General features: G+C 32.7%; 1 protein-coding gene across 1 annotated transcript; it reads right to left on the bottom strand.

The window, feature by feature from the left end:
* Positions 1–202: 202 nt before the first annotated feature.
* Positions 203–19091, bottom strand: LOC113497159 (sodium-dependent nutrient amino acid transporter 1-like). The gene is made up of 10 exons (XM_026876564.1): positions 18843–19091; positions 8180–8423; positions 6324–6466; positions 5861–5901; positions 5231–5323; positions 4673–4936; positions 3410–3617; positions 2285–2501; positions 1013–1269; positions 203–806 (listed from the first exon to the last, which is right to left on the bottom strand). The coding sequence occupies exons 1-10, from the start codon at positions 18924–18926 to the stop codon at positions 348–350; spliced, it is 2010 nt and encodes a 669-aa protein (XP_026732365.1). The 5' UTR covers positions 18927–19091; the 3' UTR covers positions 203–347.
* Between the last annotated feature and the right edge of the window lie 697 nt (positions 19092–19788).

Raw genomic sequence — 19788 nt, 5'->3', positions numbered from 1 at the left:
TTTTCATGTTTAATATAAGCAACTGTTGAGCGTAGGATAAAGAGCATTTCATATCCACAGCGCAAGTAGTGTGAATGACTTGTTCCTTTTTAGTCAAAACATATTTTCTTGCACTGTCCAATCTAACTTTTACTGAAATGTGTTTCAGAATAGCATTTTTAAAATAAAGGAGTAGGCAAGACTACAAAATAAAGATCATGACTCATCGATTTCAACAATTATAATATCATAACTCCAAATGTTAGTCACAGTGTGGTTGTCATATCAACCTACCCATACAATTATTTGTTCAAGTGTTCACATAATTTTAAATAAATAATTCGACTAGGTTATTTCGTTGTACGTATCTAAAGACTTGTAGTCACTTCGTTGCTCCTCAAATCTGGAACGTTTAGTGTAAAATGTCTATTACATCTACAGTCTATTGGACCTCCTAATTTACCTTTGGCTATGCAAATGTTTGGTGATCGATATTTTTCGTCCATACTCTTTTTTCTGCCTCTGGGTATTGTATGAGTACCGTATATCGACTTGATGCCTCCGTACACATTATCTTTGTTAATAATATCGTTTTTGTGGTAAATATTGTAGGTCCTTTGGTACAGATCGTGTCTATACATTTCGTCTTTGTATTTCTTGTCCATTTCTTTGCTGTATGTCACTGTTGAGTAGTTATTTTGTTCAGAACTTGTATCGTTGTCAGTACTAAGTGCTTCGTTGACATATCGTTGTGACATCCACACGTATCGCGCCATCGGCTCTTCTGGACCCCATAACCGAGACGGTCGGAATGCTGAAGTTATTTTCTGGAACAACCGGAAGATATTTTTTTATTTCACCTATACTTAAATTGGACCGATACAGACTGAGTTCATTTATTGAATAGTTGAGATCAAACCTATTAGGAAATGTCTTTAAAATATTAAAGGCGTTATTTAATAAAGAAATTGTTTTATATTCAGACGAACTAAATTTAAACAAAAATTTACATGAGGATCTGGAATATACTTACGGCAACTAAATTAAACTGTTCCTCTTTTGCTACTGCTACAGCGGCAAGCATCGACATGACCACCAGTATTACTATGAAGGCTGCTAGCAACGGCCAAAGGGTTTGCCCGTAACTCCACGAGGCTCTCAGCAGGGCTCGGAGCCACCAGACTGAAGCCCCGATCAGGAGTATAGGGGTGGACCACCAGGTGGCTATCCAGAAGTAAGGCAGTTTTACTCCGGTGAGGAATTCGATGTCAACTGTGAGGTAACACCAACCTGAAAAGTCAAAGAACAAGAAAATAATATGAAAAAAGAAAACAAATTACAATGACATGTAAGTTACTCTTAACTTAAAATTAAATAGCCTTGTATTTGGCTAACACTTGAACAACAAAAGATACTTAAAGTTAGATAAGGCGGAATGTCAACATAAATTTGTTATTAAAACCTTTTAAATGACTATTATTTAAGTTTTATAGCGCAAAAAGAAGTCTTGAATTATAAGAACATACAACATTCAGTTATGTTTTTGTTATAGAAAATTCAATAAAAGTAAAAAGATTATTTCTTAGAAACAATATTAACTACAACTCCAAATTTCATATGTTTACATCTAATCAAAGATGAAGGTACCCACATTATGCTGTTCTCCATAAAATACTATCTACTTCAGAGGAAACACTATACATTAAGTGGTGCAGGGGATAAGGAAGAATATAAATTACACTTGAAGTGCATATTACTGTCACACTCAAGACTGTCAGAAAGGCGGCAATTTTTTCATTGTGCCTTGAATTATGCTAGTCCTTAGATAATGTACGAGTTATAGTGCCTTTTTTAAGAATATTTACGGTATTTTGGTATCAGTTTCTTCAGCACTTTTAAGGATAGTAAAAAAACAAACGAATAAATATTTTCTCAATATAAAATTAAAAGTATTTCTTAACCTTTCTAATCAAGTTTATTACAATAGTCCCACAATGCCTATGAAATAAGTGACTACTTTTTATAATAAATTCGAATCTGTACCTAAGTAACTAATCCTTGTGTCACTGGGGGTTTCACAAACATTCAAGCCATGTACAAAAATACATAAACTCAATACAAGCATTCGTGGATCACATAAATGCTTGTCTTACGCGAACTTACATGTCCCTCACTACACTCGGGTGTAAAACTGCATCATAAAATTAGTCCTTAAATTAAAATGACTTCATTTTTTGACCAGAACTATGTTGTTAACCTCAGCGTAACCGTCGACTGTTTCATCGCTAACGATGTTTCCACTCACCATAAATAAAAACGAATCCAACGACTTCCACAGCTGACGTAAACACTGCTAGTACTGGTATCGCCAGTTCATCTAGCATGTTGGCTACTTCCAACCCTCTGGCTAGCACAGCGACTGTGAGGGCGGTACCCACAGCAGACGATGCACAGGCAAACACCCGCCAATGATCACCAGTCAATCGGTGAAGCTTGTCGTAGACTGGGTACAGGAGTACTAACTGGAAAATGAAATGAGAACAATAAGAATTTATCTACTATGAAGGTTATTAGCTGCGGAAGCGAGTTTTACATAGTCGTTTCTTGTTCATATCTTTAAAACGTCAAGCACTCTGGAGTTTTAACAATAGAATTTAATAAAAATCTTATTCATTAATATCAATAGAATTGTCTGTCCATCAGATCGTCACCAGGCTTTATCTCAAAAAGCGAGAGAATAAAACAGAAATTTTCACTTTAAAAGGAAGATTGATTTTATGTTCTTTGGCGACCTTAACGAGGAATGGAACTAAAAACAAAGATCGCGGCTAAGCAGCGATAGTTTGATCATGGATTAATATTTACTGTACCTACTTTGAAAATGAGAACCAAATTCTAGGACTTCGATACTAAACTATGTTCTTGGAAGCCACAAAACTAGATATTGTCTAGACCAAGCTGAACGGATCGATTGGCACACTAATTAAATTCAAGCTTCACCTAGTTTTAGGTATCTTCCAAGTATTTGGCTTTTATCTATTGAAGCACCCAGCAACGTTAGGATTCCTTGATTTGCTATGTTGAATATCTTGGATCTAATTTTACATCTTGTCAGCTTGAAATCGGACAAACGTAAGTCAAAATAACACAATACTTTAGTTTGAAGAAGGGCAAGTGTAAAAAGAACTGTTTCTTCACATATATGACCTTACCAACCATTGCTTTAAACTTGATTTTTATTTTTAGTGGAAACAAAAATAGATCATGTCTGAAAATTATCTAGCTTTTATGTTGATAGTTGATGATAGTTTCAGTATAATGCAGCGTCAGCTCATTTTCGATTACTTTGATCCATCTGAGACAAGTCAGGAGACCTTGTGAAATAGTCTAGGATTAAAAACTTAAATAAATATCTTAAAGCACAACTCACCACTGTAATAATTCCAGAAATGAAAACTACTCCGAAGGCCATTATCGGCCATTCTTTATTTCTTCTCTCTGCCACAGAAGACTGGTATATTAAGACTAGAATTGATATGAAACTGGTGTCTTTTCTGCCGCTCCCACCGATAGATTCCCACATTAACACCCAAAGCCAGCCACCAAATATATTTGACATTATTACTAAAGCTGACGTCCTGAAAAAGGAAAAAGGAAAGAGTAGAGTCAATCTTCTTAATAAACTACTTTTCTAGCAATAAGACTTAAAGAAGAATGTTGGAACTGAATGACGTCATAAAAACTCTTGCTTGACATTTGTTAGTTGAAATTAATACAGGCAATTTAATACAGAAAATAATGTTTTCCTCGTGTCACACTTCATACTGAAAAACTACAAAATGTAAGGCTGTCCAAATTAGGCTCGTGAAGGATTTGAACCTCCGACCTCCGATGCTCAGGTGTTTAAACCTGGATATCGGCGCTCTCGCCCTCTGAGCTAACGAGACCTGTGAGAGGAGTTTTGAATTTATCGACCAGTACACTCAAATGTCGTCAATACCATTTGAAAATCGACCTTATGGCTTAGAGAATAAAGCTGCTATTCATATCTAAGTAACGTCTGACTGTGTACCATGAGATTTCGTAAACCAACAAATCGTCGACACGGTCACTCTGAAATATGAATATTTCGGAGTATGTTTTTCTCTATGTAGCCGCTTTCAGTTTGGTTTTCTTGGTTTGGAAATGACTTCAAAAGGATAAGTTTGAAATAGAGGTAAATACTCGTATTATTATAATAAAAAAATATTTTATACTTTTCAATTCCTTTTTTTTTACGTAATAAAAACTCAAAACCTATTTTTTTGTGTCGTTTCAAGTACTAAAACCTTCTCCTGAATCCCAAATGTTTCAATGTCAGAAAACAAAATTGTATAGATTCAGACAGGCATTAGTTAAGATTGTTAAATGTAATGACATAATTTCCAATGTTAGTTAATACTTTATTGACTGTCCACAGATGTTGTAACTCTTACTATTATATAAATAACTATTGTTTGTATACAAACTATGATGATAACATGACTACTCAAACTTATATGTTATTTAGCTCTATTCAGCTTAAATAACATAGGAACAAATGTTTTTGATTCCCTTTCCGTACAATATTTTTTTTGCTTAAGTGTCGCCATAAAATATATTTGTTTTGCATGGACATCAGTATTAACATAAATAATTGTGGATATTCCCTTACCATCGAACATCAGAATGTCTATACACAGATCCTCCCGCACTCGTTAAGTACCCACTCATGATTTGCGTAGACAACAAGGCCTGTACCAAGGCACTGTGCCAAATGTAAGGCTGAGACAGCGATGACCATTGCACGCAAGACTCGAACATCGAATCAAGAACGGCAGTCTTAGCCAGAAATGTAGATATAAGTATTGCGATAATCACGACGAATGTTGTTAATACAGCCAGCGTAGTCTTCAAGGTTTTGTAGAGGCGGTATAATCTGGAAAATTATAATGTATGTGAGAATTACTGACGTCAATAATATTGTATTTATTTATTACTTGTTGTTTTGAAAGTTGAGAACTAGATCTGATCTGGCTCAGTAATCTATTTTTTAAGAAAAGCTTAATTTATTAATTTAAAAAGAATATGAGTCATTACCGTTAACTTGGTAGGTACGTAAATTAATTAAGTGACACATCTAATTACGCATATAATATACATATTACCATAATTGCAAATAAAACGATATCGTTTATAAATTATAAGATGTAATGAGAGTATTATTACTTACAGAATGGGGACGAAAAACCACAGAAGAAATATTAAAATCGCCATTATCCCTAAATACTGGGGATATTCCGTGAACGGCGCTAGAAATGTAGAACTGAAAGTTTAATGAATATCTGTTAAGGTTATGAGGAATAATAGTCTAATATGATACAAAAACAAAACTTTATTTTATCAAGGAATTTTATAATTGTTCACTTTTATTTTCAATTGCAAAGTCATAGTTTAAAATAAGTATTTATTTAGACAAACATAGCTTTTTTATTATTTCATTTTTGCACTGCGAAAGTGCAATAATAAATAAATAAAAAAGAAATCTGCTTAAAAGAGAATAGTCATAAAATTTTCCTGAAAATAATAAAATAATAAAATAAACCAGTCGAAAAAGAAATATATTATGTATATAGGCATCTGTAATAAAATAAATAATTCATATTGGAAATCGATCGACTCGTTATAAATGTAGATTGAAAATTTCAATTATTACTTTTTTTAACGTATCATTATTAGATGTATGTATGAATTTTATTTCATCCATAAACAAATGAATACTTTAATTTAAAAATAAAATAAAAAAAGGTATGTTTTATATTTTATAAAGAATTTGTGATCTTTTGATTGGACTAAGACTTACTTGAAACACTCGGTTGCGTTCATTTTATTTTCGTAACCATGCTGAAAAAAAAAAACAATAACATTTTGTTTGGAAAATTGAATACGAGTTTATTGACCGTTTATTTATCATAATTTATGAACTGTAAAATTTACATTTCATTACATATTTTTTTTGATCTTTTATAAGTGAGTTTTTCTCTTTTATGCAAAAAGTTTTATGGCCAGAGGTTTTATAAAAAACAGCGAACTATTTACGCCAGACTAACTTACGTAGCATTGAAATGCTTTATTATAAGACATATTATCATATCAAACTATTTCAATTGACATAGTACAAATGTAACTTACAATATACTAGTAAGTACATAATTAAATATCCCAGCATTCAACTACACGACGCCAAACTCAAAGCCTGAACTAATCAAAGAGTCCTTATTGCCATAATATCCCTATTTTCGAGAACAATGCGTCAAGCGGCTTACCGGCGTTATGTGCAGTTTAGTGCAATCCTTCAAAGGGAAGGACCCTTTGCCTATCCACACAAGGTAAGCAGCCGACAGCGCTACATACACCATGAAGTATACGCAACAAACGTATGACGTCAGAACTTTTAAATGGCCGACACCTGGAAAGTAAAAATACAGGCCGTTTAAAAATAACATAACTTTATAAAAAAAATGTTTAATAATGTTTCTAAATTCAAATTGGGAACTAAAAATATTCAATATTCTTATTTCATTCTCATTTAGGTAGCCGCAAAATTATCCGATTATAACAACATAATACTCATAATGATAAAATGTTAAAAGGTGAATTAAATTCCAAATATTATTTTATTCCAAATTATGATGATCATTATTAACGTATAATAATGATTGACAGCATCAATATTTTATTTAATTAGCCGATTAAATGACATTTTACCTTATTTATACACGTGTTGGAAAATTGATATATTTTGTTTTTATTCTTGTTGTAAGATGACTCATTCAATAATGACTTCATGAACGAAGACCTGCTTACGTTATCGACAACACACCTGGTCTTGTACAACTTTTTGTATGAATAACGTTGTTTTCTTATGATATTATAATTACTGATGCTTCCTTCGTCCCTTCATTTAATTTAATATGTATTACGAATATTTCACGTTTTTATTTGATTTGTTTATGTACCACACAAAACTTTTGTGGAAAGCCCAGAAGAAGTTAATATTAGCTTGATTTCTTGTTGCAGAACTGATCCCTATTAGCAACAGCTGCATTGAACCGGGATAAATGGGAAGGATTAAGGGCAACCTTTACACACAAATAGGATACTAATGTGATGTCATATTAAAATAAGTAAATAATATATTAACGACAACACACCTGGTCTTGTACAACTTTTTGTATGAATAACGTTGTTTTCTTATGATATTATAATTACTGATGCTTCCTTCGTCCCTTCATTTAATTTAATATGTATTACGAATATTTCACGTTTTTATTTGATTTGTTTATGTACCACACAAAACTTTTGTGGAAAGCCCAGAAGAAGTTAATATTAGCTTGATTTCTTGTTGCAGAACTGATCCCTATTAGCAACAGCTGCATTGAACCGGGATAAATGGGAAGGATTAAGGGCAACCTTTACACACAAATAGGATACTAATGTGATGTCATATTAAAATAAGTAAATAATATACAGAAAAAAAGGTAGTCAAATTAAAGGACCAAGAAAATAAATAAACGAACATATGAGAACTGCTAAATAAGTAGGAAATACCAGAGCTCCGCCAACATTATAATCGGATTCAGAAGTGTACACAAGGCGGCCGGATTTGTGTGCAGTAGGTTTTGCATGGGCATATTTATCAAAGTTATTATAACTGCATGTTTTTGCCTGCTACCGTTACAAGATATTAAGCTTTAAATATTTTTTTTTATAATAATTTTTTATGAGTAAAATGACTATCGTGGACTAGTTTCAAGTTAAGGACGGCCGCGAATTGAGACTCGTGGAAGGATTTGGAGAGGCCTTTGCCCAGCTGTGAGCCTCTTAGTAATTTTTAGAAAATTTTGGTCCATTTGCATTTAACGTGTGTATTTAAATTTTTGAAGAACTACGTTGTTACCTAGTCGAGTAATGAAGTGTTGTGGACGCACGTACAAAACCACGTGTAATAAAATATTTAGGTATTAATTCTCTATACTTGAATTATTTTTAATTTCCCTTAAGAATCAGTGTAACTTAAGCTTTACTGTTTTAATTTTAGTCTATGAATATGATCAAGACTTTGCCACAAACAAAACCATTGCCAAACACTGAAAAAAACATTTTAAAGAATGCCACTGACCTCTAAGAATAGGCACAGCCCGCCACACTCCCACAGGATCTTGCTGGCTCAGCTGCCCCATCGCCAACTGTAACAGCGTCGTCGGCAGCCCCACAGCCAGCAACCAGAACGAGTAGACCACCAGGTATGGCACAGCCCCATACCGGAACGCCTCCCGCGGCAGCCGAACCGAGTTGAACAGCGTTAGACATATTGCTATGGTGCATAGCTGTGTTTTTATGAACTCGCATGTTGATTTTAGTGTCTGAAAATAACAATGGCAGTTGTTGAAAAATGATTATAACGGATTTTAGTATCTAATAGAAGTGAGTAGTTTCTAATTACATGTACTGGCTTTTTGCTAATTTAAAGTAAATCCAACATGGTGATGTTCATTATATTGGCTAGAAGAAGAAGAAGAAGACTGATTCCAAAAAAACTAGTACCTAACCAAAACAAAACTTAACATTTTTAATCGAACTAACATCCTTAAATTACGTAATAATGACTTAATCAGTCAAATATATTAAATAGTATTTATTGTTTTCTTACTAAATTACAATTAAACTACACACACGAAATGTTAATACACATACATACAAACATACAACAGGTTCGTAATTCAAATAACAGTAGTTTTATTAAACAAACATTAACACATTTGTGTCAAGTTCTTGACATTGTGATAATATCAAACTTATAATCTATGAATTCTTTAACAGAATAAAAGCACATATTTAAAAGCCATGTAAATATTGCACGTCTAAATTTATTTATAGGCAGCTGTCTGATCTGTGCTGGCAGCTTATTAAAAATTGTTATTGCCATACAAGGGGCGTTACGGCTATATAATTGAAGTCTCTGAGTTGGCACCGCTAATTCGTTTGAGCGTCTTTATCGGACTCTTCTGGAAATACGCTCATTTATAGGAAAGAGGTGTGAATGCTTCTTAACAAATAAACAAATAGTTGAACTTCCTTAGTGGCGCACCTTGAAGTAGAGCAAAACGAATCTCTTTGACATCTCTAAGAGGCATTAATTTTTAATTAGTTAAATGCCATCGTAATCGCTTTGAACTTTTACGGACATTATAATGTTTTTAAATAAAATAAATAAACAGCAGTTGTATTCCAGTTTGTTCAATATTAATTTCGTTTGATTTGAAAATACTATTTGTGTTTTGAGGACAATTGTTTTGCATTGATAGTTTGGAAACTATTGGAATTAAATTATTTTTCCAAGAAGAAATCGACACTTATTACTATTTATTGGATAAAGGGCCTTAACACCTTTTTACTTTTCTACTATTTCGCCTCCCTTCTGAAGCGTGATTGATGTTTGGTAAAAATAAGTCATATCATTTCACCTGCTTCGCTCGGTTCTGATCCGAATCGCTGACCTTTAATTTCGACCTTCCTAATTTCATATTTATTTATTATGCGACTTCACTCAACTAGAGTACTTTACTAAATAGTACTCTGTACACGTACTTTCATCCGGTAGGTATCATCGCAATTTTTTTACTAAGATTGCAAGACTTTTCCATCTTCCTACCAATAATTACGTCAGCAAATTCTCCAGCTCACTGATTTAAATCTGTCGAATGTCAGTAATAATGTAATGAACCCTAGATTTCGTCAGATCGATGACAGGTGAATGGTTCCGATATAATCGACTGGTTCAAATTATGTAACTGTTTGTCATGTAATAAAGGTTTTTGGTGGCCTTTTGTAATTAATTACTTTTTTGTACTTCTTTTTATTTTTGGAATAATGCGCTCTGTAGCCCGAGTCCGTCTACTAGTTACATTTCTCAAAGTGACAGGTATAATATTGACTCACTTCAATGTATTTAACTGACATGTTTAAGTCATTCCCAAACATTTAAAGATTTTAATTCGTTTTCTTTTCTAATATTCCATTAGCTATCCTGGCTCTCTAAAAAAGTTTGATCAAATTTAATTAAATTCAAATTATCATTAAAATATTATATGTTCATTTCAAGGTAACCATGAAATATAATTAATTAGTACATTGCGTATAAATATTTTTGGGAAATGATTTTAACATATCAGTTTTATATAGCATTATTAGTTATATTTTTGCAATAAAACCTAAAACTATCAAGTTTTTACGTTATGTACTAATTGAAATACCTAGATGTCGAAATAAAATACTTCAGGTCGTTTTTATTTCGAACCAAAGAAACAAAATAGAAATAAATAAAAGAAGTTCAGATATCATTTCGAGAAAATGTCTGTTACAACAACGGTTTTATCTAAGTTAACTAGGAAAACTTAATGGCTCTTTGTGTTATTGGTTCAAAATGCATTTTATTGAATTCTCTTCAAAAAAAGTAGAAATAAAGTAGGTACTACCTATATTTTAACTTTGACGCGTAATAAACTGATACTGATGGTGAACCTCACGGATTTTTTGTTTAATTAGACTTCGAAAATCAATATATTCAAAAGAACTTTCAGTATATTCAGAGACTTTAAAGTATTTTAGTGACTCTTGCGATCAATACTTAAAAATGTAACAGAAAATATATGAATAATATAATGATCCTAAAAAAAATATATTTTTTATCAAATACAAATACAAAATCGCAACTAACTTACAAGCATATAAACAATCCATTAAATGAGGAAACAAAACGCTTATAATATTACGTCTTAAGCAGCCATTAGCAACGTTCACTTTTCCGTTGAATCTACTGATTTATGAACGCATGCATGCACGGAACCACGTCATGACGTTATGTTAGTCGGATATGCTCATGCTAGTTTTTCCTTTCGTGGTGAGTACCACGAAGTAAATTGGAATTCTGACCATTTGAATTAACTGTTAGACGGAGAATTAGATATAGTTGAAAGACTAGGCGTTCTTTTATTATTATTTTTTTTCTGTTCTATAAAGCTATTTGTCGTACTAAGTGATTTTGTGCTATCTTTGAGGAATTATTAGTGACTTGATTATCTTTTACTGAATTTTCTCTTGTTTTAATCTAAAAGTTTTTGTTAACCTCTTCTTTAACTGGAAGTCTTACTTAAGGAGATAGCAGTGGGCTTTCAAAAACCCTCTCGACCGTGATGTCGTCAAATAGACAAAGAGTCAAACATTTATTAACTTGGCCTATCCTGGTCTAGTTCGAAATGAAGATGCCGAGTCCGGGACATAGCCCTCTCCATGTTACACTACATTACATACACTACTACATGTTTACAACACGATACCTGGACTCAAACGAGTCCAAGCCAACATCTGTTTTAGGTCGCCAGGCCATCATGGGCTACTTAAAGATTATCTAAAAATACGTGTATACTCAAATCGCAATTTGATTCCGAATATTTTCTATCTGTAAGTAAAGGTATCACGCTGTCTATACCTTTAAAAAACAATTACCGATCACGATCACGTCATACTAACGCGATTGTTTCAGTAAATCGGATGTGAATATGTGATCGACTATCCTGCCGAAGCCTACAAGTTGTTACAATAAACTTTATGAATAGTCTAATCAATGTATCAATGTTGAATGTTATTCAAATTGTATGAGCATTCGCAAGTCGCGAACATTCCGTCGAATAAAAACAAACATTCCTATGATACTTTGTGTTTCATTTCAATAACATTTTCCTATTCATCGATTATTAGATACACAATATTGTTGCTATTTATTAAAAGTTTATTTTAAACAAAAGAAAATCAACAATTTGTTGTGTTATTTTGATCTGCATTATTGGTCATAAGAGGCCTGAGATATGATACTTTAACTAATCAAGGTAAAGAGAAATAGACCACGGAGGCTAGTGATTAAACTTCGTTGATTAAATGTTGCGTATTTTATACAGGTTTATTATTAAGAAAATAGTACTTGTCAAAAATGAAACGTGAAGTGACGAAAATGCAGATCTGGAAATGTCAAAATTTTTATTCCTATCTCATTTTGATCCATTCCATAGCAAAGTCATATTTCTCCCTCTCTTTCTAGAGGTGGGATGTCCCAGTTCTTGACTAAGAATTGAGATTCCTATCATCATAGGTAACTACTTATCGTTTTCTGAAACCGTGAGAACAAAAGACGATTCGCCAAAAGGCAATTTTAATTGTTTTTGAGAATACTCGATTCTTGACAATACCACGTTAAACGATTATAAACATATGCATCCGTTGCTTTGGAAACAAAACATTCTCTGGATTCTTTTCAGTTTGTTGACATTGTTCGCTTGATTATTTATGTATTTTAATCTGAATTTCACATACACGTTTTTAAGTTGTAGTTTATTGAAATTTCCTGAGAATGAATATTGAGAAGCAGGAGAAGCCAATGAAATTAATGGAGGATAACTTTTGAGAATAACCTTAAGAGAATATGTAATAATGAAGTATAGCTAAATTTCCTTCTGTAAGCGCAAAGACCTTATAGAAAACTTAGCAAAATATACTTATTCCTATTTCAGAACAATAAACAAATATTATTAAATGATACAGCATCATTTAATAATGAGTCATCTTCACGAAAGTTACTGCATAAATATAATTTAAAAATGAATGACATAATATTAAACTAATGCAACTACTAACACTTGCCAATGATAGAACTATTTTTTTGTTCGATTAGCTTTGGTGATGGATTCAATGCCATTATAGAAGAAGCAGAAATTGGAACGTGTTTCTATTGCTCCAATTCGAATACCTATTTCAATTCATAAAAACGCATTTTTTTTAGTTCTATTAAAAATATGCAACTCGTTCATAGTTTGTGAGTAAGAATTTTTTAAAAAACGTCAATGGCCGTCCCAGCAACGCTCAGTAACTACTAGCCGTGTCACTGACCGATTCTCAAGAACAAAGGTATTTCTAACAATTAATACGTATATTGAATGAGTAGGTAAGTGAAGAATAGTGTCGTGCGTTTAGTAGGTTTACCGGCCCTGGTGTATATCTATGGGATCAGCCTTGAATAAACCACTGCTGGACATAGGACTAGCTAAGTTTAGGCCTTTCTCTTACGTCTCTTGCCTTCCCGTCAAATTCGTGCTGTCTTTAGGGGTGACAGAAATAATAAGTCTGGTTGATTGTCCGTTGATTATCTGGCCTACCGATAACAGGCTGTATTTAATGACAAGACAAGTTACTTACTCATATTTTTTCAAATCAATGTAGGTGACATACATATATCTTTTATACCAAAAAGTGTTCCTGGTGTAATTAGTTCAGTAGTAAATTCGTTTTAATTGTCATGTTATATTTACAAAACTCAAAGCCGGTAAAAGAATAGTGTTATTATTTGTTAAAACAACAATATTACTAAGCATTAAGCAAAAAGCTTGTTTTCATAGTCATAAATATAAACATAACGTTTAAAAACATAAAATACTCGGCCACGAGCCTACGTCTCCTAACATAAAAATCAAAACACGTTAATGTTTTAAATTAACTCAACTTTAAGAAAGAACAGCAGTGGAAACGTACAGGGCAGTCAAATAGTTAACCGTATATAAAATACAGCGTCTTTTTTCACTCTCATTCACAATTTTGATTACTTATTTTAATAACAGAGTGCGCACGAGGCAAAGCTATAACCGCATAAGTGATTCGATCACAGGTTAAGCTATGCTTGACGCGGTTGGTCCGTAGATGGGTGACCATCTTTGTCATAACGAGTTCCTCCGTGTTTTGGAAGGCACGTTAAATTGTGGGTCCCGGCTGTTATTCCTACATCTTTGACAATCGTTACAGGTAGTTAGAAGCTTGAAAAAGTCTGACAGCCAGTCTAACCAAGGGGTATCGTGTTGCCCAGGTAACTGGGTTAAGGAGGTCAGATAGGCAGTCGCTCCTTGTAAAACATTGGTACTTAGCTGAAACCGGTTGGACTGGTAGCCGACCCCAACATAGTTGGGAAAAGGCTAGGCCAATGATTGCGCACGCGTATTTGGATACTTTTTATCTGGATATATCGACAAACTTCGGTTGGATACAATTAAATTATAATTCTTTTAAATAAAGGAAGATATATAACACTCACTACACAGCTCTACAATTAATTCCACTACACACATAAGCATATTTTATAATCTAATTACTATTTTCCTCAATACAATTATGTGCATTAGTCATATGGAATGGTAAGGAAATAAAAAGTAATGGTCTAATAGTTAGAGAGTGAATTGACAGCGGCCGGCACGCGATACTTTTGACGATCAGTCATTATAGAGCGTCGTGATTTACGACTTTCTGTGTATATCGTGCGAGTTTTTTGTGAGATGAGTTTTAGATGTAATTATATGCGTGACGTAGTAGCGATTGATAAAAAAGAATGTGGGATTTTCGAATAAAATTAATCTATTTGAAACAATTCAATATAATGAATTTTGGTAAAAAATATTGTATTAATTCAAATTATTGTTGAGTGAACTTGTGTCTATTTAAGTTAAGGAAGTATTTTGTTTTTTACGATGTTTTATTTGACTAGAGCAAACAAAACAGCGTAATAATGACAATGATGTCAAGTATAATGGTTTAACATGTAAATAAAACATACAGGCTTCTTCCACGTAAGCTCACTGCGAGTCGCGATTCAATTTTACAATATTTGTTAAATGAAGGTTTCGAACCAGCTCCTTATGCATTCTGATACATACACAAAGACGCTTAGCCACCACGACATTACGTCATTAGACATAAGGTCCTATCTATATACTAATATATAAAGCTGAAGAGTTTGTTCGTTTGTTTGTTTGAACGGGCTAATCTCAGGAACTACTGGTCCAAATTGAAAAATTCTTTTTGTGTTGAATAGAGCATTAATCGAGGAAGGCTTTAGGCTATAAACCATCACGCTGTGACTAATAAGAGCTAAGATACAATGGAAAATGTGAAAAAAAACCGGGCAGGTATACCTAAACCATAACTTATATCTTCTACCCACGGGGACGAAGTCGCGGGCAACAGCTAGTGTATAACATAAAAAAGTAGTGTCCTTTAACTGAAAGTAAAAAATTATGTATTAAAATCCTAACGTTTGTTGACACTACAATCGAAAATGATGATCTCTGATTAAATTGAATTATAATTACACATTACGTAAGTAATTAGTTACAGGCAATCAATGTGCATGCAACCTGTTAAGTAATGCCTTGTCTAAATAATACGTCTTGATGTAACAAAAATCGCGAGCGATTCATTTCTTTTTATATTTGTGTTGGATATTTTACTAATATTTATTTTCATTGGATTTTTAATGACTGGAATGAGTAATTATATCCTTGTGTCGAAAATTTGACGAAAAGCCCATATATTTGTAGGGTTTTCTCATGAAAAATTACTAATGCAGACGTTACATTCAAGTAACATTTTTCACAAAACAATTATTAGTGAGCATGTTGCAAGCCAATAGATATAGGAATCCATGTTTATATATTTCAGTAATCAATTTCGTAACATGCATTTTAAACATTAACTACCTCAAAAACCAAAAACCTTCACAGTTTAAAGCATATAATAAACGGTTATCTAAACCACGAGTTAGCGAAGGCCGATATAACAAGTAACATACAGGAAAAATCCATTAAATGACTCTTAATAGTATTTTGATGGCTTCAAAATGGCACTTAGAAAAAGAGCCGACCTTGGACTGGGAACAAACCTTGCGGATTCCGGAATAGCAAGTGCATGAGACATTAACAAAAAGGTTGGTTATGACTACATATGTTATTATGTGTATTTGTTAAAGCAACCGGTATTCATTTATGGACTTTCTTTGTCTTTCCTGGACAATGTCTTACGCATCGTGCAATGTGTGTGCGACAGAACAAATATGAAATAATCATGGTAATATCTTCTTGCTTTTAAGGCTTTTTGGTTTTAAACTAGGCTGGGCTGAGCCGGCTCTATGGTGACTAGACAAAGAAGGTGAATATTCCCCGAAAAGAAAACGAATATACAAATGTCCTGTATATAAATATTGTTCATCACTATATGTCCTCAGCGGGAATCGTACGCGCGACCTCCAGTTCAACAGGCAAGGTATAAAGATAAATTAAAATGCCAACAGATCCTTACATAGATCCGAAACATAGATCTGGACTGAGAGGTCTGTATAAGTAATTGTTTTTCATTTTATTATAATTTTAGCTAAATCAAGTTATACCAAAATACATATACCTAGTTATTTTTGACAAAATTATTAATCAAATTTATCATGCACTATCAAAAATGTGATATCAATCCTTATGCAATATTCGCCGTTTTACCACTTTTGTAAAATACAAACCAATTCATTCTCATTTACAAAAATCCAAGTCACAATTATTTGATTTGAGTGTTTATGTAGTGCACGAGAAATCTTTCAAGATCGCGGAACAAGTCATTTAACGTTTACACGTTGAGTAACATAACATTCTAATGTGACTTTCAAGATGCAATAAGTTACGTTACAGTAATGTTTATTACATGTTGAGGTAATAATAAAATTATTATTAACTAGCTGTTGTCCTCGGGCTTGCCCGCCTATAAATCCAAAATGAACTTAGTGTAACATAAAATTGGAATAAAAACTATCCTATCGAACAAACACCCATACTTATAAACTGGTAGCCCTCTGTTCGTGTCATACGTGTACAGTCGGCAATAAAACGGTAAACATTATACTATTAATTAAGCAAGGGTTTCAGTGATCTAGGTCTCAAATTTATTTACTACTGGTACTGTAAATAATTGTATGTTTTCATGTTCTGATTGTATTAGCGACTTTTGTTGCTGATTGTACAATTGGGATATTATTTTAATGTATATATTTCTTTGATATATATATTATCATTTTAATTTTAATTACGAAAAGGTTAATTTCTTCAATGAAAACGTTTTTGTTTTTGTATAAATTCTACCAAATTCTGCAAAAACGAGTTTCTAATTAGGGATGTTTTGCTTCGGAACATAATGCTGGCTTTTCTGTGTTCACATGACAACTAGGTTAATCCGGTATTTATAGGAGTAACATACAAGGTGATGTTATATGTTAGCAAGGTTCCGCGAAAGATGCCAAGGGCTTGAGTTCTTCAACATTTCAACCTGCTTCAAAATACGAAGAGGTCATGTGACACCAAGTTTTTTCTATGCATTGTGAAACAATAAGGAGAAATTTAAAGGAGTTTTTAAAATATTAAGTCAAAATTTTAGAATAACTTTTTTTCAATCGTTTAGAAGACAGGTTTTTTTGGTTATCATGGGGCCTACTTTTGCTATCAAGACAAAACGTTAATTGCATTATTGCTAAACTGTTATATAGTTATCTTTTAGTTTATAACGTGTTTATGTTATTTTGCAAACTTCAATTTCATTAGTATATTATAAACCAATACACTCTTAGGCCTATTTTATACAATTTAATTAAATCATTTTATAATTATTGTCAGAATATTATGTTTTTAACTTAGTTATTAAGTATCAGGGCTTATATTTTATTCTGTTTACAATTAGTCCGCAATGAAAGTGGTGTTTTAGGACCACCGACCAAGTGGTTTAGGACACCAAACCCACTGTGCCCCACGTAACACGGGTTCGATCCCCGCGTAGGACAAGCATTGTGCGATCTACGCATGTTTGTCGTGAGTTTGTGCATGTGACTAGAATGTTTGGGAAACCATTTTGACACAAGGATTAAAATTCTTATTACTGATACCGTCTATTTAACGTAAAATGTATGTTTGTTAAACGAAGAAATATTTGCACCAACTTATAAGGCGGTGTTTAACCAATAAATGCTTAACTCCTAATTATACTTATGGTTTTAAAAATCCATTATAGGACCATACAATACTGTACAGTTTACTAACGGATCCTATTCAATAACTAGATCAAGTTATTATAAATGAAAGGTTATGAAAAAAAATGCCCTTTCTTTTGTTCGCCACATTTGTCGACTTGTGATAATATTTTTCTTTATGATATAACTATGGCTGATTAATCCTGCTAGCTTTAGATATTTGAATCATAACTAGTAAAAGGTAAAAGTTTTCGGTAATGTTAACCTTCCCTATATTTGAAGAGGCTTATACCCAAAAGTAGAATGTTTAAGGCTGTTACAAAAAAGTTATGCGTATCAGTAGCAATCAAAGGTGTTAGATAAATGTCTGCCAAAAAAAAACAAAGTTATTCCGGCTTCTGATCGTAAAGAGGTTTTAACAAACATACGTAAGACACACACTGACACACTTTCGCCTTTATAAGATTAATTTAAATTTTGAACAGCAGATGTTTCAGAACGAGGTATCCTTTTTTAATTATTATATACTTTTTTTTTTAGGGTTCTTGGGGGGCAAAACAAATAGACTTCAACTTATGTAGTTTGTGACCGGCTTTTCCAATTTACTATTAAATTTACAATAGCTTGGTTTTACATCTCATTAGTCCTAAAACACAATAAGTGTAAATTCAAAAAGGATTTGTTACCTTCGTCATTCATTAAAAAAAACTTTATATACATAAAATTTGTAATTAGGGAAAACCAAATAAATTCAAGTTGAAACCTCGACCCAAAAAGACGCAACAAAAAGAAAAATAACACAAAAAAAGATCAATTAGTTTTTCTTTATAAACTGTACAAGTGTCAAACGCAACCTGAGTTTTCAATTACAGATTCACGGCCAAACAAGGTCATTTAAAGAAATACGTATTACCCAGCCAGTTTTAGAAGTCCTTCCTAAGCATGATTTGCCTCTGACACAATGGAAATCACCACACGGTCGGGTCACCACTGCCATATAAAAAAGTATTTTTTTTACAATTTAAAACTGTTTGAATTTAGTACACGATCGCGCGCATGCGCTTAGCACGTAACACTGAACGTCTGAGGTGCGGTCTAGTGATGCGCTGTGTGTATCGATATTTTAAACGTGATGGTTAGATTATGAGTAATGTTTGTTTTTCGTAACGTTCTTGGGATATTTAATTTTAATACGTTATTAATTTTTATAACATCTGTTCTTGTTTGATCATCTGGTTCACGGTTTGTTATTAAACATGTAATTTTATTTTAATTATTTTATAATATTATCTATTCATACAACTAATTTTTATTTTAGAATCATTTATATCAGAAGTTATAAAATTCATTTCACTTCATTTTGTAATTAATATCTTTATTCACTTAAAGAGAAATCAATAAAATAAAATATACTTACACGAATAAAAATAATGCTTTACTTTATTTCCACATTCAGCCTAATTTACAACAAAGAAAACAAAATAAATAATAATGTAATCGGAAGCAAGACTTATCGATTAAGCACATCACTAGTGGCGTCAGAGCATGCCACGGTACACCGCGCACAACACTACTCAGTTATGGAAATTAACTTCGGACTGGTAAAAATAAAAACACGGGGCAATTACCATCGATATGGTCACTGACCATCTCTACACATATATCTTGAAAGGGTCTATGGATTGTTGAATTAGTGATGTTTAGAAACTATCGTTATACTTCCGGGGTATAGAATGGGTATTTAAAAATGTTATGTCAGGTTAGGTAGCACCAATATAATGATAATTATAAGTTATAAGACATTCAGTCATAGAATCAGCCTATCCTTAGCCAGTGCAATAGTTGGACATTCTTCTTCC

Source organism: Trichoplusia ni, chromosome 9, assembly GCF_003590095.1.
Source record: "Trichoplusia ni isolate ovarian cell line Hi5 chromosome 9, tn1, whole genome shotgun sequence".
Taxonomy (NCBI): domain Eukaryota; kingdom Metazoa; phylum Arthropoda; class Insecta; order Lepidoptera; family Noctuidae; genus Trichoplusia; species Trichoplusia ni.
This window is presented reverse-complemented; position numbering and strand designations above follow the sequence as displayed.

Coding starts and splice junctions, on each gene's coding strand:
- LOC113497159 (XM_026876564.1), bottom strand. CDS start 18,926: ATGGCAGTGGTGACCCGACCGTGTGGTGATTTCCATTGTGTCAGAGGC. Junction 8,424..18,842: donor GGACTTCTAAAACTGGCTGG/GTAATACGTATT, acceptor TGTTATTTTCAG/ACACTAAAATCAACATGCGA. Junction 5,902..6,323: donor CTAAACTGCACATAACGCCG/GTAAGCCGCTTG, acceptor TTTTTTTTTCAG/CATGGTTACGAAAATAAAAT.